At 37.7% G+C, this 21,027-nt stretch overlaps 1 protein-coding gene across 1 annotated transcript in view; it reads right to left on the reverse strand.

The window, feature by feature from the left end:
* Window positions 1-910: 910 nt before the first annotated feature.
* Window positions 911-21,027, reverse strand: part of LOC139360929 (BCL-6 corepressor-like) — a 32,484-nt gene continuing 12,367 nt past the window's right edge. The window contains 9 exon segments of the mRNA XM_071089420.1: window positions 911-2,324; window positions 3,559-3,715; window positions 3,929-4,006; window positions 4,589-4,734; window positions 12,548-12,714; window positions 18,350-18,604; window positions 18,961-19,286; window positions 19,608-19,946; window positions 20,319-20,582. Of these exon segments, the coding sequence (XP_070945521.1) occupies window positions 2,033-2,324; window positions 3,559-3,715; window positions 3,929-4,006; window positions 4,589-4,734; window positions 12,548-12,714; window positions 18,350-18,604; window positions 18,961-19,286; window positions 19,608-19,946; window positions 20,319-20,582 (2,024 nt within the window). The 3' untranslated portion in view covers window positions 911-2,032.

Consider the following 21,027-nt stretch of genomic DNA (forward strand, 5'->3'; position numbering starts at 1 on the left):
GTGTGTACCCAAAGAAAAAGAAGTTGTTATATAAAAACGACATTTGCACATGTATGTTTATAGAAGCATAATTCACACTTGCAAAGATCAGGGATCAATGTATATGCTACCCATTGACTAATCCTGGATAAAGAAAATGTGGTGTATATACACAATGGAATACTATTCAGCTATAAAAAAAAAATAAGGCCGGGCGCGGTGGCTCACGCCTGTAATCCCAGCACTTTGGGAGGCCGAGGCGGGAGGATCACAAGGTCAGGAGATCGAGACCACGGTGAAACCCCATCTCTATTAAAAAATACAAAAAATTAGCCGGGCATGGTGGCGGGCGCCTGTAGTCCCAGCTACTCAGGAGGCTGAGGCAGGAGAATGGCTTGAACCCGGGAGGCGGAGCTTGCAGTGAGCCGAGATCGCGCCACTGCACTCCAGCCTGGCGACAGAGCGAGACTCCATCTCAAAACAAACAAACAAACAAAAATAAAATAAAGTCTTTCACAGCAACTTAGAGCTAAAGGCCATTATTCTAAGTGAAATAACACAGGAGTGAAAAACCAAAAACCATGTTCTCACATGTGGGAGTTAAGCTATGAGTACACAAGTCATGCGGAGTGATACAGTGAACTTGAGATGCAGGAGGTAAAGAGTGATGTGGGGCCAGGGATGAAAGAACTACACATTAGGTACTATATATACTATTCGAGTAACAGATGCACTAAAATCTCAGAATTTGTCACTATATTATTCACTCACGTAACAAAAAACCACTTGTACCCCTAGAAGCTATTGAAATAAAAAGTTTTAAATAATTGAAATTAAGCCACCAAGGAAATTTGTCAACTTAAAAAAAAAAGTAACAATATGTTTTGGATCACATAGGACACAGGACAGTTCAATATTTTCATTTCCTAAACAGTTTTATTGCATCTTCAGAAAATTTCTGTAACAGTGTTACAAAAGCATAAATCTAACAAAGTTGAAAGAAATTATAAGCACAGAATTAAAATATTTACATTTTCAAGCAAACTCAACTGTCATTAATTTTCATAATTTTATAGTGAATAGAAAAACAGGCTGCGTATGGTGGCTCATGTCTGTCATCGCAGCACTTTGGGAGGTAGAGGCAGGCGGATCACTTGAGCCCAGGTGTTTTAGAACAACCTGGGCAACATGGCTAAATACTGTCTCTACAAAAAAATAAAAATAAAAATAAATAAATTAGCAAGGCATGTTGACATAGGCCTATAGTCCTAGCTTCTCCAGAGGCTGATTATGAGAGGACGACTGAGTCCAGGGATGTAGAGGCTGCAGTGAGCTCTGACTGCGCCTCTGCACTCCAGGCTGGATAACAGTGAGACATTGTCTCAAAAAGAAAGAAAAGAAAAGAAAAAAAAGGAAAACAAGAAGGAAGAGGAGGAGGAGAAAAATAAATCAAAGTTTCTTCATTAAAAGATCATAAAATATTTGAGTTTGGTTCATAGAAATTAATTTATAACCTTTAAGTTAGGTTATAAATTTCATATAATTAGTTGTGTTTCAATGTAATTTTAAGTTGAAATATACCCAATAGCCTATACCTGGCATGAGAAGACATACAGTAAACAAAACAAAAAAGTTACAATATCAAATGCTTTTACCAAATTTATTATCCCAAACACTTTCTCAATTCTGATGACATTATTTATAAATGTTAATGATCTCTGTCATCAGAGCTTTGTGTGGAAAAAAGTGAATACATAAGGCTCTTTTTCCTTATTCTAGTTTCCTTTTAAAAGATGTTCCAAATGTAAACAAATTTATTCAAAGCAGTTTCCATACATTTAAAATTAAAGAAACATTTCAGTAATTTTGTAACAAAAGTTTAAAATAAAAAGACATCTTTCTAAGTCTTCTAGCTAGAGTGCTCATCTTACATAAAGCTGAAATATTGTCATATGTCATAATGTCCCTTTTCCAAAGAAATAGTTGTACTTTGAGAAACATAAACAAGGATGAACACTACAACACACAGTATACAGTGGGACTTGACTTCTCCTCAGTGGTCCTTCTCTAAGGCCACATCCCTGGGATTTAAGCATTCCAGAAAGGAGCCAAGAAGAATCTGAAGTTCATTTGTAAATTCTAGTAAATCTAGTAGTTCATTGCTTTCTGGATTGAAGGCTTCCAAGTCTTTGGAGGAAGAGAACAAGATACTTGCTGAAACCTGTCTGTAAAACTCTGCCTCTGCAATTGGGATAATTTTCAGATGTGGAAAATTACAGCGAAATATGCAGGATGACATTTTCAGTTTCTTAAGTACGTCTGAAAGCAATAACCAGTTTCGTGGTCTGCAAAATAAAAAGAAAAGTAGTTCCAATTTCTGGCAAAAATAAGAGTTCCCCCAACCATTAATTATCATCTTGAAAAAACTACCTTGTAGGCATAACAGGAGTCACTTACTTTCACTTCAACACCCCTGCCATTTCTCACCATATCCACTCATAGACCAACATTCTTCTTTCAAGGTAAGGGTAAGTATCTACTTCTAATCAGGGTAACTCTGGATTCATCTGGTTATTGGACATTTGTAGAAGAGCAAACTGAATTATACAAAGCAAGGGAAACACCTTAGTGAGATTTATCATAACACCTACTCCACTGCTCTCACTGCTGATGAAAAAATATTAAACTCCTGTTGACTCAGCTCTCACCATAATTTGGGTAATGACTCTTAATATGTCTCACTAGGCTTACCGAGATAAGTGAGTCTGTACCCCAACCCAAAAGGATAACTACAAACACCTCTTTGATCTTTCTTCTTCCCCAAGTCCATTCCTTTCACACACTCTGCAACACAACTTTACTATTTCTATTTATAATAAACTTCAAATCGAAACCACAATATCATCTTCTCTTAGTTAGGATGCCTATCATCAAAAGACAAAAATAACATTATGTTGGTGAGAATGCAGAGAAAAGAGAATGTGTGTATGCTGTTAGTGAATTCCTCAAAAACTAAAAATAAAATTAGCATGTGATTCAGCAATCTCATGGTTAGGTATATATCCCAAAAAATCAAATCAGTATGTCAGTAAGATATCTGCGCTCTCATATCTACTGCAGCACTCTTCACAATAACCATGACATGGAATCAACCTAAGTGTTCATCAGCAGACAAGTGGATTTTAAAATGGAATATATTTACATAATGGAGTGCTAGTCCACCAAAAAATAACTTGAATCCTGATATTTGCTTCCCAAGAAGCCCTTGTAATGATCTGTTGAAGCATTCCTAGGACTCCTTCCCAAAGAATTTAGTAAAATAAACTTCTGTGCTTAGGGTTCTGGAGCCTTACTTGCATTGGTGGTGTTCTTTTGAGGATAATTTATACTATACTATAAAACCAATTAATTAGCTGAGTATAATCAATCTTCTAAGAAAAAACCTATTTGCTACATCAGGTAAAACCCTTGGGCATTTAGCACTCACCCACCCTCATCTACTTCAAAAGCGCTTTAAGTCCTGCTACTACCCACAAAAGCAGCTCGGCCAATTTTCAGTGACATGGCAGCCATGCTCACCCCTGCAAAGATGAAACTTGAATGTTATAACAAGGTAAGAGAGGGCTATCTGAAAATTCAAATTCAAACACATCACTGCAAGCCTCATTGTCATCATCCTGGTCCTCTTGTCCTGGGGGGTTTGCCAAAACACTGGATCCCCCTTCATTATCTGGTTCTAATGGAGAAAAGAAAGAGATAAAGGTGTTAGTAAGCAATAGTGGAATTTCAGCTGTCATGAAATGAAGAACTCTAAATAAAAATATAAAAATAGATTCCTTTCCAACACAGTCTGTTTTATAGCATGCACAACCTATCTTCCCTCACCCACACCAAAGAAAAATGTCCTCTTCCTATTTTTCACTGAATTAAAAAGAATAATATTGCTCACCACAGACAGAGCTGCCATAGAACTCCCAAGAGCTATTCAGCTTATTGTCACTGCAACCCTGTAGGTCATTTAAGTAATCTGGAGAGAGAGGGAAAAAAAAAGATCAGCTTTTTAAGAAAAGTTAAGATGAGTAATTCCAGCAAATTTGCAGGATACTAAATCAACATACAAAAAAACAGTTATATTTCCATACTAGTGTATGGAAGTAATCCATTTCCATACTTGTGTATGGAAATGTAGTCTAGTAATGCCTGGGGCTTGCATGATAAGTTCTTCACTGAGTTACACAGACGACTCTAAATAACCTCTACTGTGGGAAGTTTGAGGTTTCCATTATCCAGAATCAAGATGTAAAAATATTTATTTGTTTAAAAATTATTGGTAGGAAATCCAAATAATTGGGGGAAATCTTTTACAGTGTTAGTGGTGGAAACAGATAAAAGGAAATATAGAATCAATGGCTACTCACTGAAATAAGTAGCTTCACTAGACTACTGTATTATGCAATACAAAAAAAGCCACATTGCTGCTGTTTTAAAGTCTCAAGCTTTTTAATTTGTACCCAGTAAAACTCAAATCTCAATAACCTAGTCCCCATCTAATATATGAATAAAGAACATATCTTGAACTTTGTTATTCCTGTTCCTTAATGTGACCTACCTGTTAGAAATATTTCCATAACTTTGCTGTGGGTCATTTTCATAATGGTTCTGCCTGCGTAGGTGGCCAAAGTGGGGTCAGCGCCATAGGAAAGGAGCAGGCGGACAATTTCCAAACAATCATTTTCAACTGCACCATGGAGAGGCCTAGTAAGAGATGTGCAGTGGGATTAAACTCATGCACACTTGCTCATTTCTTGACTTTTCTTTAACAATAGGCAAAATTGGATATATGTGTAACATGTGAGCCTCATAGACACAATATTCAACTGATGAAGAATGTCACTGCCATGCACAGATAGTAAAATTGAGACGTAATTACTGACCCATCATCAGATGACAAATTATTGTTATTATACACATAATCCTTTTAACAGGACCCATGCAGGGACTATTTCAGGACTAACTCTCAAATGAAAATCTATCTCAATCCAAGGCCTGAAAAACTGAAGACAGAATAAATATTTTAAAAGTTTTGAAGGAAGCAGGGACAGGATATAAAAACATAACTAAAAAAAAAATTACCATTATGAAAGCTAATACAACAAACAACTGTTAAAAATTTTTTAAATATGCCTGTTTGTTTATATAAAGAACCTGTGTGCAAAGATAAATGGTGAGTTTAGACTCTCCTAAAAGCCTCTCTTGTTACCTTTCAGAGATCTGTGATCAAACTTGTGGCTCAGAACCAGGGTGGTTAGAATCAGGATGAGATCTGAAAAAATACAAAGTTCTCTCACCCATGTCTACTGGAAGATGAACACTGCCAACAGTGCCCTCCTGATGGAATGCTGTTTGGAATGTGTGAAAAACCAAAATACATTTTCGTTTTTTTTTTTTTTTTAACTATTAGCAAACCCTAATACCCAGTCCTCAGGCAGCCACCACATTTATACCACCAGAGGATTCCACAACAGACAAATCTTGGTTTCTGACCAATAAACTAAGGTCAAAAGCAGGATGAAGTCCACGTCTGGGGATGTGGATGGTGATGACAGGTCCTTCTGAACCAGCTGTGGGACATCTGTACTCTGAGGACTCAAACGTATACTCAAATATACGTTTTGCATATAGTCACAATAAAGAGTGCAGAGTCTTACAAAGCAACACCACTAATTATTCACTAATTATTCACCACTAATTATTGACATTTTCAGGGGCTTTTGCCACTGAGAACATTGAAGAACAGTCCAACACTCCATGCCCTCACTACTTACCAACTGAGAGAAAGATATAAACCTACGCACACAGGAATAGGAAGAAATAAGGCTCCAAATGCCATCCAATGGCCAAGAAAGGCCCTGAAAGTGAAGGTTGAAGGCAATGAGGAGTTTGAGCTTGGACTCTCTGGGAGACCATACACGAGGTATGAAAAAGGATTTTGAAGCTGCACAAGGCGTCATGAAGCAGAAAACTTGTTCTGTTGGGCCATGAAGGAAAGTTATGCCAATTCAAGGAAAAAATGGTCAAAATAATAATCTCACTACCTATCTCAACCAAATGCTATTTGTGTTCTTGCTTTTGAGTACAAGAATGACTTGGTCACTGACTTTTGGAGGGAAAAAAAAATTAAAAAGAAAATTAGAAAAAAAATGGTTAGTTTTTTTTTTAAACAACACTATTATAAAACCACAACAAGAAAATTAATGTGACCCTAATACTGAAATAAACCCTATCTGGTGCAGGGAAACACACACACACACATCTTACACATACACACACATATACATGTGTATAAATATATATACACACCGTAACTTAAAAATCAGAATTAATCCTACCAAGGTAACCACAAGATTTTTGTTTGCTTATTTTGAGACAGTATCTCAACTCTGTCTGCCAGGCTGGAGTGCAATGGTGCAATCCTGCCTCACTACAGCCTCAATCTCACTGGGCTAGGATGATCCTCTCACATGTCTCCTGAGTAGCTGAGATTACAGGTGTGTGCCACCATTCCTGGTTAATCACTTCCTCCCTTTGTCCCTTCTTCCCTTCCTCCCTCTTTTCCTCCCTCCCTCCCTCCTTCCCTCCCTCTCTCTCTCTCTCTCTCTCTCTCTCTTTCTTCCTTTCTTTCTTTTCTCTCTTGTAGAAACAGGGTTTCACCATGTCATCCAATCTGGGCTTAAACTCCTGGGCTCAAGTGATTTGCTCCTTTGGCTTCTCAAGGTGCTGGGATGACAGGCATGAGCCACCACGCCCAGCCCCATGTGTGGTTCTTTTTTCAGTATTATCATTCTAACAATGTAGAGGTTATAGTGATAACATTTTAAAGTAGCAGTGTGGAAAAGGAGTAACTAAAATGAGGCTGAACATTTACGAAGGTTATATCCTAACTCTTGTTAAATTTGAAGCACTGATTTTTTTACTTGTGGCAAAAATATATGTAATGTATATTTACCATCTTAACCATTTTTAAGTATTCAGTTCATGGCCATTAAATCTTTCACATTATTGTGTAACCATCACCATCATTCATCTGCAGAACTTTCAACAAGCTCTGTACCCACTAAACGGTAACCCTATTCACCTTTCCTAGCAACCCAGGCAACCACCATTCTACTTTCAGTCTCTGTGATTTTGACTTCTCTTAGCATGTTGCATGAGTGGAATAGTAAAGTATTTGTCATTTTATGATATGTATATTTCACTTAGCATAAATGAACCTCCTCAAGGTTCATCCCTGTTATGGCATGTCAGAAATTCCTTCCTTTTAAAAATAAATAATATTTCGGACGGGTGTGGTGGCTCACTCTCATAATCCCAGTACTTTGAGAGGCTGAGGTGGGCAGATCACGAGGTCAGGGGTTCGAAACCAGTCTGACCAACATGGTGAAACCCCGTATCTCCTAAAAATATAAAAATTAGCCAGGCATATTGTTGGGTGCCTGTAGTCCCAGCTACTCAGGAGGCTGCAGCAGAAGAATCACTTGAACCCGGGAGGCAGAGGTTGCAGTGAGCTGAGAACGTGCCACTGTACTCTGGCCTGGGCAGCTCCATCTTAAATAAATAAATAGAATTCATTTATAGATACCTAGCAAATTTTGCTTATCCATTCATCTAATGATTAACATTTGAGTAGTTATTACTTCTTGGCTGCCTGCTTTCAATTCTTTTCAGTACACACATACCCAGAAGTCAGACTGCTGGATCATATGCTGGTTCTGTTACTAATTTTTGAGGAACCTCCATTCTGTTTTCTATAATGACTGCACTATTCTACACTACTAGCAGCAGTGTAGAAGAGTTCCAATTTCTTCACATTATCACCAACATTTGCTATTTTCTGTTTGTGTTTTTAAAAAACACTCCATCTATTCTAACAGGTGTGAGTTGATATTTCATTGTGGTTATGATTTGCATCTCCTTGATAATTAAAGATGCTCAGTTCCTTGTGGACCATTTGTGTTTCTTCTTTGAAGACATATCTATTAAAGTCATTTGCTCATTTTTTTAATTTGGGTATTTAGGTTTTTCTTGATGTTGACTTACAGGAGTTCATATATTTTAGATATTAACCATTATCAGATACATAATTAACAAATGTTTTGTCTCATTCCATATGTTTACTTTTCATTCTGCTGACTGCATATTTTGATGCACAGAAAGTTTTAAAGTTTGATGTCTTACTTATCTACTTTCGCTTTTATTGCCTGTGCTTTTGATAACATAGTCAAGAAATCAATACCAAACCAAATGTTATGAAGCACAACCCTGATCTTTTCTTCTGTCAGTTTTATAGTCTTACATCTTACTTTTAGGTCTCTAACCATTCTGAATTCTTTTTCGCATATGGTGTAAAGAAGTACATTCCTCTACATGTAGATACCCAGTTTTCCTCACACTTGTGGTTGGACAGACTGCCCTTTCCCCATGATGTAGTCTTAGCACACTTGTTAGACACCATTTGACCACATACATGAGGATTTATTTCTAGGATCTCTATTCTGCTCCTTCGGTCTTCATCTGTCTTTAGGACCGTATGCTATTTTGAAGAATATTTTAAACCCATGTGGTTTGAATTTCTATATACTTGTTTTTCTTGATCAGATTGTCTTAGCTATTCAGATTTTCTTGAGATTCCATATGAATTTTATTATAGAGTTTTCTATTTCTGCTATATATACTGTTGAAATATAATAGAAATTGCATTAAGACTGTAGAAAAATGTGACATTAGCAAGACGGTAGTAAGGGAAGCCTCACAGTCTCAGGGAGAAAAAGTCTTAACAACAACTTGAGAAATCAGTTAATTTGAAGTACCCTAAGAAAGCCCAACATCAAGAAGAGCTTTACTGACACAAAGTTTACCCATGATTATCCTCCCACATCTAGCACAATGCAGAGCAACAGGAAGAAAACTCCTCCTTCCAGCTTCTCCCTAGGTAGAGAACAAGAGTGTGTGCATTCAACATCTAGCTTCCCGCACGGCATCTCTGAGAGACTGGTTCCTGTCTGCCTGACTCAGAATGCTGAAGGTACTCTTCAGATGGTCTCTTGGTCAGCTCAGGCTGCCACGACAAAATACTAGGTGGACTAAAAAAAAAAACAGAAAAATTATTTCTCAAAATTCTGGAGGTTGCATTTCCAAGACATAGGTCCTAGCCAATTGAAATAAAGACTCTGGCCAATCCAGTTTCATATGAAGGTCATCTTTGTAGCTTGCAGTCAGATGTCTTTTCATTACATATTCACATGACATAAAGAGATATCTCTCTCTTCTTATAAATAAGGACGTGATCCTATCAGTGTAAGCCTTCATCAATATGACTTCATTTAACTTTAATTACCTTCTAAATATCCTATCTCCAGATACAATTAGACTGAGAGGAACAATATGTGAATGGGTTTCAGCATATGAATTTTATACCTCTTCTCTCTCTCTCTACATATAGATCTATATACAGACCAACAGATATTTCTATATATAGATAGCTCTATAGACACACATATAGATCTTTATGTGTATAGATTTCCATATCTCTATGTACATTGGGATGCATGGATAGATAGATAGATAGATAGATAGATAGATAGATAGATAGATAAATTTTCTTTTTTTTTATTTATTATTATTATACTCTAAGTTGTAGGGTACATGTGCATAACGTGCAGGTCTGTCACACATGTATACTTGTGCCATGTTGGTGTGCTGCACCCATCAACTCGTCATTTACATCAGGCATAACTCCCAATGCAATCCCTCCTCCCTCCCCCCTCCCCATGACAGGCCCCGGTGTGCAATGTTCCCCTTCCCGAGTCCAAGCGATCCCACCGCTCAGTTCCCACCTATGAGTGAGAAAATGCGGTGTTTGGCTTTCCATCCCCACGATAATTTGCTAAGAATGATGGCCTCCAGCTGCATCCATGTCCCTACAAAGGACACAAACCCATCCTTCCCCATGGCTGCATAGTATTCCATGGTGTACATGTGCCACACCCTCTCAATCCAATCTGTCACTGATGGACACCTGGGCCGACTCCAAGTCTTTGCTATTGTGAACAGTGCTGCAATAAACATACGTGTGCATGTGTCTTTATAGCAGCATAATTTATAATCCCTTGGGTATATACCCAGTAATGGGATGGCTGGGTCATATGGTACATCTAGTTCTAGATCCTTGAGGAATCGCCACACTGTTTTCCACAATGTTTGAACTAGTTTACAATCCCACCAACAGTGCAAAAGTGTTCCTATTTCTCCACATCCTCTCCAGCACCTGTTGTTTCCTGACTTTTGTATGATCGCCATTCTAACTGGTGTGAGATGGTATCTCATTGTGGTTTTGATTTGCACTTCTCTGATGGCCAGCGATGATGAGCATTTTTTCATGTGTCTGTTGGCTGTATGAATGTCTTCTTTTGAGAAATGTCTGTCCACATCCCTTGCCCACTTTTTGATGGGGTTGTTTGTTTTTTTCTTGTAAATTTGAGTTCTTTGTAGGTTCTGGACATTAGCCCCTTGTCAGATGAGTAGATTGCAAAAAGCCCTCTGGCATCCAAAGTTTCTGATAAGAATCCCTTTAGGAATTCCTTCTTTCTTGTTGCTCTCAAAGTTTATCTCTTTATAGTTTATCAAGCTTCTTGGATGTTTACATTTATGTATTTCATTAAATCTGGAAATTTTTCTGCTAGTATTTATTCAAATAACTTATCTCCTTCTATCTGTATATTTTCTTCATCAGGGACTTGTACATGCATATGTTGGTCTGCCTGATGATGTTTCACAGTTCCCATAAGCTCTGTTCATATCTATCATTTTTATTTCTTTTCCCAAGACTCAATAGTTTCAATTGCCCTATTTTTCAAGTTTTCTAATTCTTCTGCCAATCCAAGTCTCCTTTGAATTCTTCTAGTGAAGTTTTCATTTCGGTTTTACTTTCTGCTCCAAGATATTTTCAGTTCCTTTTTATATGTTATCTCTTTATTGCTATTTCCACATCACGAATACATCATTTTATTGACTTCACATCTTTCACATCTTTCTTTGTGTGTCTGAGTTCCTTTAACGTAGTCATTTTAAAGTGTTGGTGTAGTAAGTCCACCAACTGGTCTTTGGGGCAATTTCTGTCTATTTTTCCTTGAATGAAACATACTTCTGTTTCCTTTTTATGTTTTGTGATTCTCTTTTGGTTGAATCAGGGACATTTCAATTTTTTATTTCTACTTCTTTTCTATTGTGTAGCCAGAATCTCACTATATTGTCTGGGCTTATCATGAACTAGTAGCCTCAAGTGATCCTCCCAACTTAGCCTCCCAAATCATTAGGATTACAGACATCAGCCACTGCACCCAGCTGACATTTGAGTCTTACAGTGTGGTTAACAGACTTTAGAGTTTCAAAATAGTTACAATAATTTTTTTAAAACTATTGCAGAGTGTCTCTGTGCCAAGCATCAATTTGAAGTATAGATTTCTCAGTTCTCTTCTGAGCCCATGACTTTCTGAGGCCCCTTGTACATGTGGTCAGTTTTGTTCAGTTTGCTTTATTTCTTCAATACTTTATTGGATTATAACTGACATACAAGTGTATGTGTGATGTTTTGGTTGTATCTATATACTGCCAAATGATTACCACAATGAAGCTAATTAACATTTCCATCACTTCACACAGTTAATTTTTCACATACATATGGTAAGAATATTTAAGATGTACCCGATAGGCAAATTTTGAGTATACATTATTATTCACTGTAGTTACCATACTGTACATCAGATCTCCAGACTTATGCATCCCACATAAGTTAAACGTTGTGCCCTTTGAATAAGCTGTTTCTATTTTGTGATTGTTTTGAATGTCTTAACTATTTATAAGTCTAGCTGCCAAAAGAGAAAAATGAATAAAAAGCGAAAAAAGACAATGGTAAATCCACTGGAAGTCATTTCATCCAAAAGAGAAGCTGATAACAATATTTGCCTGTCTCAGTGTCTGCATCTCCTGTCTGTGATGAGAAGCAACAATCAGTGATAAGAACATAGATCTCCAATATTTGGTGGACAGGATGCTTTTTTACCCTGGCTTCTGCAACTTTATGCAAGGGGCTTCAGAAATGTGTACATGTGTACAGGGCTACCTACCCTTGGTCCGGTGTGGAGGGAAGGTACCCTAAGGAAGCTAAGAACTGCTAAGACAGCTAATATAGTAATATTAACTGCAATTTCCCTGGAAGTTATAAGATTTGAACAGACTTTAGAGTTTCAAAATAGTTAAAACATACAAATTCTGCCAATGTAATTGTCTAGATAGGAAGTCTTTACTGGTGCTATTCTGCCTATTTCCCTCTCATGTCATTAACTTTTCATGTTATATTTACTTTGGCAGAATTGCCTGATTTAGTTCTAGATGATTCTACCATTCATGTGCTCCTCACTCATGTTTTCTCCAGGAATTCCTGCATACCCTGAAAAATATTGTCTGTCCCCTAAATTGAGCCACAAGGTTGAGAGTAAAATATACCACTAACCTGGTTCCATCTTGGGCACTGCAGTTAACATCAGCACCATATCTAAGAAGGTGCTGCACAATATGGAGCCATCCACGTGCACAAGCTTCATGTAGAGCACAATAACCTGCATTGTCTTGATGATTTACATCACAATGCTTGTTCTCCAGGCAGTACAAGACCAAATCCTGTAGGGAAGAAAACATGTCACTGCACAGTGAATTTTGTAATGGGGCTGTTCTAGCTTGGTAGTGTCCACTTTAAAAAATACATACTCTTATGCCCAAGAACCCACTGTAGCTTACCCAAGACATGGAGACCTTGGTAAAAGGCCAACACATGTGTGAAGGTCTTGTGATATAGACAGTGTAGTCCATGCCTCTGCAGGTTGGTGACACTGTGAAACCTGGCTCTGTTACCCAGCTGTCTGGCTCTCAGTAAGTCAGACTTCATCTTCTCCAACTCTCCATATCCTCCTCTTTAAAAACAAAAGGCTATACAGACTGGCTGTTTGGACCATTCAAGTAGGCAACTACAAAAGCCCTTAACCCAATGCCTGTGTCAAATTCAAATAAAACAAAATAAAGATAGAGATCTCTAAATTTAAAACCCTTTGAGAAGCAAGAATTGCAATGCAAGACATACACTGAGATCATGGAGTCTTCAGTATGTCTGAGGAACAAAAAGAAACTTGAAGATTTCATTTAAAAAAAGAGATAGAAGGTAGAAAGAAATGTTACATATTGCTCTTTAAGAAAGTTCATTGGCACTTAGTAAAGTTTTAGGGAGCTGCAAGCTCTTACTGGTAACTGATGGTGATGAAGAATTAATGTAAAAATTTCAGCAGGTTGTTTTACTAGCTATTAAATAAAACTGGACTCACATTACAGCAGGCAGTTTCAGAACCCAGGATAGCAGAGAGTTACATTCTTAGAGAAATAGTATGTGATCCAAATATTTTTTCCTTCTGGACTCTCAACTGTTTTAGCGAGGTGTAGCAAGAATGACCCAGTTCGTATGATCAACGTTTACAATTTTTTAATCTAAGATCCTTCTCTGAGAACACTGCTTTACTTTATCTGGGAGCAACTATCTTAAAATTAGACATAGTTGTGTTTTGGTATTCAGAGGGACTTGTTTTGCCTGTCTTTGTTTAAAGTTAAAGGAAAGGTATGTGGATAAATGTCAGAGACTAGAGTCACGTTTCAGTAACAAACAAGTCAGAAAAAAATTTTTTTTGAAAATATTTTGAAATTACACTCAGTTTATTAGTTTTACAGGTATTAGTAATTATTTTGAAGTGTTAAGTAACATTATTTTGTTGAGAGGGCAGGCTTCATACAGATTAGACAGGCAATAATAATAAAATTTAAACACTATAATTAAAATAACTGACACTATATAGAAACAAGGGGAAAATAATTAACAACAATACAACAAATTTAGTTTGTATAATAGTTTTGAATTGACAATTTAAACCTATGTTAATCAACCAAATAAATTAGGAGCACTGTATAAAACATGCTGTCATTACTAAGTGATGTTTTATCACTGGGTTGAATTAAAGCAGAGAATGTTAACTCTATAAAAGTGATCACATGTCTAATTTTGAACAAAAAGTTGTGTTAAGGATATTGTGAGAGTTTACCACTAGGCACACTACAAGGATATTTTTAAGTTAGGTTTTGTCAAGTTATTTATAGCAGTTATTGATTCTGAAATTGTAATTACAGTATTATTTCTCAAGTGAAAATGTAGGCATTAAGGAGGTAAAAGTGTGATTATGATATGCAGTTTTGTTCTGATACCTTGTAAAAGTCAATTATAATGTAGAAAATGTTTTTTTCTTTGGTTTGTAGTGTGAATGCTTTTGATTATGGTATTAGACATTTTGGCAAACTTTTTGTGTGGCTCATATGTTAGCAAAAAGATTCATTTAAAAATATTTATTTGGTTTTAGTTAATAGCTTTGGGAAAAATGAAATTTTAGTTTAGCAATTTTATGGAAAAAAGTTGGGTTGGAAGGACCTAAAAGAATTTACAAAATAATGTATAGCATTACACTTTAAAAAGTGTATGATACCTTTTTTTAGGAAATGTAACTTTATTATACTGCATAACTATGTATTCTGTATTTAAAGATTGATTTCTGAGACTAGATAGCTAACGTAAGGCCAACTTTAGATTTTACTTATGGCCTTAAGGTTTGGGAGCTGTCAGGAAGTGAGAGTTTTACATTATTAATTTATTGTAAGGCTGGAAACCCTTGAAGTTATTTTATGAGTATTTTAAAATCTGACAGTTAAAGTTTTGGTGACATAATCAATGTTTTTAATTATATTTTGTTATAAATAAAATATATTTTAAATTTTGGAGAAATTAAAAGAACAAATTTTATTTTTGCTTATAGAAGTATATTTTATTAAACTATAAGTTATACTTTAAAAGACATTTTTTAATTGGAAAAATAATTTTAGAATATTTTAAGTAAAGTTTATAATGTTTCTGTTATTAATTTTGTTTTTCATTTTTGTTTTGACTTTGATTTTATAAATTTATTTATGTCTTATAAATTTATTATTTATATTATAAATTTATATTATAAGTCTTATAAATTTATAAGTTTTTTTATTAGAGTTTTGAAAGTTTTTATTTGGCTTTTTGAACTTCAAGTTATTAGAAAGTTGTGTTTAAGACAACTTTTGTTGGGCTGAGCACAGTGGGTCATGCCTGTATTACCGAGTTATTACAAAGTTGTGTTGAAGACAATCATTTATTTGGCTTAGCACAGTGGGTCATGCCTGTAATGCCAGCACTTTGGGAGGCCGAGGCAGGTGAATCACTTGTGACCAGGAATTCAAGACCAGCCTGGGGAATATGCAGAAATCCCCATCTCTACAAAAATACAAAAAACAGTTGGGAATGATGTCGCACGCCTGTAGTCCCCACTATTCGGACATGAGAGGATCACTTGAGCCCAGAAGACTGGAGGCTGCAGCCTCCACTCCAGCCTGGGAGACACAGTGAGATCCTACCTCAAAAGAAAAAGGAGAATATTTGCTGTATATATATATAAAAAACACAAAAATTTCTTTGCCTACTTCTTTCCTACCAGCCCACTAATTTCTGACAAAGACACCAATAACACACATTAGGGAAAGGACATCCTATTTACTAAATGGTGCTGAGGAAACTGGATGTCCATATGAAGAATGAAACTAGATCCCAAAACCTCACCAGACAAAAATATCAACTCAAATAAAAGACATTTATGTAAGACCCAAAATACAAACGTACTAGACAAAAACAGGGGAAATGCTTCAGGACATTACTCTAGGCTAAGACTTTATGTTTAAGACTTTAAAAGCATGGATAACACAAACAAAAACAGGGAAATTGAACTACAACCTCTGCAAAACAATCAACAGGAGTGAAGAGACAATCTGTAAAATGGGACAATATATTTGCAAACTGTTCATATCCAAGAAGGGACTAATATATAGGGAACTCAGCTCAACAGCAAAAAAAAAAAAAAAAAAAAAAAAAAAAAAAGACAATAAAAAGTAGGCAAAGGATCTGAATAAACAGTTCTCAAAGGAAGACATATAAATGGCCATCATATATGTAAAAATGTTCAACATCATTAATCATCAGAGAAATACAAATCAAAACCACTCTCAGGTACCGTATTACTCTAGTCAGAATGGATATTATTTAAAAAGACAAAAAAATAAATTCTGCCAAGGGTTTGGATAAAAGGTTGTTTAACAAACTCTTGGGAATGTAAATTAGTACAACCAATATGGAAAACAATATGGAGGTTTCTTTGAAAACTAAAATTAGAGCTACCATATAATCCAGCAATCTGACTACGCAGGCTAACGAAAAAGAAAAAAAGCGAATCCCGATAGGCAAACATGAAATCAGCCTAAATGTCCATCAGTGAATGAAAGGACAAAGAAAATGTGGTATACATACACAATATAATATTTTAAGCCATATAAATGAATCAAATGCTGTCATTTGCAACAACATGGAGGGAATTGAAGGTCATTATTTTAAGTAAAATAAGTCAAGCATAGCAAAAGATATATCACATATTCTCACTCATATGTAGGAGCTGGAAGAGTTGATGTCATGAAGGTAGAGTATAAGATAATAGTCTCCAGAAGCTTGGAAGCCAGTGTAGTTGTGGGCAAGATAAATAGGAGTTGGTTAATTTAGGGTACAAGTATACAGGTATATCAAAGGAATAAGTTCTAATGTTTAATAGTAGAGAAGGGAGACTATAATTAACAAGAGTATTGTATATTTCAAAATATCTAGAAGAGAAGGTTTGAAATATTCCCAAAACAAAGAAATAGTAAATGTTTGATGTAATGAATATACTAAATAGCCTGACTGGATCATTACAAATTGTATGGATGTATCAAAATATCACATATAGGCAGGGAACGGTGACTCGTGCTTGTAATCCCAACACTTTGGAAGGCTGAGGCAGGTAGGTCACTTGAACTCATGAGTTTGACAGCAGCCTGGGCAACATGGCAAAACCTTGTATCTACAAAAAACAAAAATTAGCTGGGTGTAGTGGTGCATGCCTGTAGTCCCAGCTACTCAGGAATCTGAGGTGGAAGGATCACTCTGCCCAGGAGGCAGAGGCTGTAGTAAACTGAGATCACACCACTGCACTCTAGCCTGGGTGACACAGCAAGACCCTGCCTCAGAAAAAAAAAGGTTTTTTAACTAAAAACTTGTGATCTATTTAATTTACATGTTGCAAATTCACTGAATATCTGAAAAAGTTACTATTTTTCTAACCATCCAAGTGGCAGTCTAGAAATTTTAGTTATCCAAATACCAGAAATCTAAAGCAACAAAGTCAGCCATCCTTACACAAACAAAAACAATCTCAAAACCACATGTGCCATCAAAAGCTTTGTGACCTAAAGATGTATAGATGTGGAATTCACTGAAGCTGTTCATTGGTATAGGCCTCACATCCATCAGCTCTATACAAACAACTAAAACTGAAACTATTCCTAGGTTATTACCTATCCAAGTCATTTTAACACTTCTGGGAGTTAGTTTCCTCACATGAAAACAGTGATACTAGTTGGCAAAGCTGATGAAAGAGTAAAATGAGTTAGTCCAGATCATGTGAGCTTAGAAAGAGCACTCAGCCCAGTGCTGAGCTGACATTCGCCAACACTGTCATCACCCATCCTTGGAGGAGTATGGGTGTAGGGGTCAGGAGTGAGGGGTGATGAAGGAGTAGTGACTTGGGGAGAAACCCTGAGTCTGAATCCTTCCTCCATTGCTCAGCCCTAGGGCCACCTTACCCTGTCTCAGAAAGAGACCACTCAGGTCTGCTCCACACCCTCATATCTGAACACCTGTGCCTAACCTGCATTGCCACTTCCTGCCTGCTCTCCACACAGGGCCACCATAGCACAAGCAACACTAGATAGAGCTAATAACATCTCTTCCTCTTGCTAATCAGAATCCAAAAGGGCTCATTAAATTTCTCCAAGTCACCAAGCCTTGAATTTTGTCAAATTTTATAGCAGAAATAAGTTAGCCAGACTGGAGGATGCTGAAGCAGCCTGCCTGACTGCATGCCTGTTTGCACACTGTGACTGCACAAGCCACCAAGACAGAAGGCAGACTGGGGCTAACACAAACATGCTACTGTAACACCAGCCCAATCCCCTGATGTGAAGGGGCTGAGCTCTGCTGTCCCACTATCCCATCCTAGCTAGCATGACCTGCCCTCTAGCTGGAAGCAGCAGCTGCTCTAGGAGTGCTCACCAGGACACTCACCTCATAGCCAAGCCATGCTGCCCGCTGCAGGAGAGTCTCACCAGCATGCCTATCGACAATAATTCTCTTTGCTCTCAGCAGCATTGGGCGAGATTGGTTGGTTTCTTGAGGGAAACATGAGTGTGGCAACTTCATGGCCTGGGAAGCTGGTAGCAACTCTTGCAAGCAGTTGAAGGGCTTCAGCTCCTGCTTGGATAATGTCAGATCATAGTTGGAACTGGGTTCAAGCCGCTTTATGAATCTTGGGACAGCTGACTATGACAAAACGAGTTAGTATACACAGTTAAGATTAAGACTACATCCTTTCCACATCCACTGCTTCCCCTCCTCCTTCCTGCAAGACAAATCTGCATGGGGAAGGCAGTTTCCTTTCCTTCCTTCGAGGTGGAATATCAAAGGAAAAGTGTTACAGACTGGGGTATGAATTTAAATTTTAATATTTTCCAATTTTATCAACATCAAGGAAGACTATGCCTCCAAGACAGGGAAGTTAGGAGTACAATAAAAGAAAGGCTTTACATCCTTGAGAAAAGCAGGCAGGTGGGGAATGTTGGGGTGAGGGGAAATAACCCCTACATAAGCCTAAGGAGAAAACAAGTGCTAAGAGGTACCTTGCCATCAGCATTCTCAATGTAGCAGTCCCCTGTTAGCAGGAACCCCTGCCTCAGGTCCTGAGGTATCAAGTGCTTAGTTTTGCACTGTCTCTTCCCAGATGGCTTCTCACTGTTGTTGGTGTATTTCTCCAGCAGGGAGGTAGCAGGGCAATCCTCTTCCTTGTTTGTGCACAGCATATCTGTCTTAACGCTCTCTCTAACTTTCTGCTGCTTATCAGAGAGCCTCACCAATGGTATGCAGCGTGGGTGAGACAGCTTTTGGCGGCTTGCATTGTTGGATAAAAGCTTCTTCTTTGGTGGAGGGCCTAAGAACATAGGCAAGGCTAAATATAGAGGGTGCAGCATGGTGGCAGAGTAGCTAGCAGGCAAGAGACACGGGGAAAAGGGCAAAAAAAGGAGGCATTACTTAGTTGTAGCCCATGCAGAAAGAAAATACCACTGTTAACTCTTACCTGGGAGCAACTTCAGTTTTAAAATTAAGTTTTCAGACATAATTATCCCTCATACAAATGGAAAATAGGTTAACACATCAAACTGCAAGTAGCAAGTTTCTTCAAAGTGCTCAGACAAGAGAACAGAAAGCCAACTCTCTCTACATTCCACAAGGAAGTGGGTAGGGTAGTCAAGAAGTGGCCTCTACATACCTTCTTCATTGTCACTGGGTTTGAGAGATTCTTCCAACCAGCTTCTATTGCCTTTGGCCTCTGCCCTTTTCCTGCAGAGTTTCTCTTTCATGATATCATAATCCCAGGCAGTGACCTCAGGCTGAACTGTCTGGGTCACTTCCTTCCTGCCTTGCAGACCAGGTTTGCTCTCTGCTGCCAACACCTGCTGCTCCCACTGTTCTCTAAGGTGCATCAAGTGGTGTTTCTTAGGATGAAACCCTGTAAATGTAATATACACCTTCAGGTTGGTCAGCTCACTATAATGTGGGTCTTCTAAGTGGATAGAGGAATTTGTCACTTCCCTCTAGGGCCAGTTACCTAATGAATAAATAACTACACATTAACAAAAATGCTGCCTTGAAAGGAACAAATGACTTTATGCATCACTAGTAGTGTGAAGGGAGAAGGGAAAGGAGGGTGGTTACCATCTCTGCTTTTGGGAGAGAACCTAATTGTTTTTGACCCTCTCTGGGCTTGAGTGCCTGCATCTGGCTGTGAAGCAGGGGCTCCAGGGTGGAAATCTTATGGAAGAGGAGTGGGAATAAAAACTCTTCACTGCTGTGTGTCATGGCTTCCCTTCACTGATTCTGTTTATGGGGGCTGCATGCCATATATCCATATGCCATGTCTATCCACTGTGGCTGTATGCACAGGCCCCCTGAGCAGGCAGGTAAAAGTGACAAAACTCACCTATATAAACCTGTTTTTGCTTGTTTTTTAGGAAAGAGTCCTCTGGCAACTTCTCTGGAGTAGTCTCAGTCTGGCTGCTGTCACTTGAGACTTTGCATTTCTTTTCTAGCTGGAGGATGGGGCTGTGCAGCACATCCATAGCTACCTGGTCTGTAGCTAACTCACCCACAGGCTGCCTTTCCATTAAATACTTCTCTACAGGAAGATCTTCATCCTTTAGGGCTTTAAAGGGATTGTGCTGTTTGTTTCCAGGACTATACTTGCCTAGCATGAGAGAAAACCAGAATACATAAATGAATTCAAAAATCACTATGAGAAGGCAGGATTCAGGGAACAGCTGGGACCATGTCAAGGTAATCTGCTGTTGACAGATGCTTCTTTAGAAACTGGAGTTCTCACGTTGTTAATATCAAAATCTCATAAATAGACTTCTCCAAAGGAAGGGTACACTGAAGATGAGCAGCAAGCAAAGCAGAGAGTTAGGCACATACCCCACTCATAATTCTCTCCTTTCACCTTTGTATATTAGGGAAATGAGACATAAGAAAGAAGACGAGACATCAATGTTATCTTTAAAAAAAAGACCAAAAAACTACAGTCCTTTCTTTCAGCAGCAGGATCCAATCAAGCTAGGACTGGCATAAATATCTCTACAGTAATATTTGCTGAGGTCATAATTTTGAAATAAACAAAAGACTGATGAGATTAA

This window comes from Macaca nemestrina, chromosome Y (genome assembly GCF_043159975.1).
Source record: "Macaca nemestrina isolate mMacNem1 chromosome Y, mMacNem.hap1, whole genome shotgun sequence".
Classification (NCBI taxonomy): domain Eukaryota; kingdom Metazoa; phylum Chordata; class Mammalia; order Primates; family Cercopithecidae; genus Macaca; species Macaca nemestrina.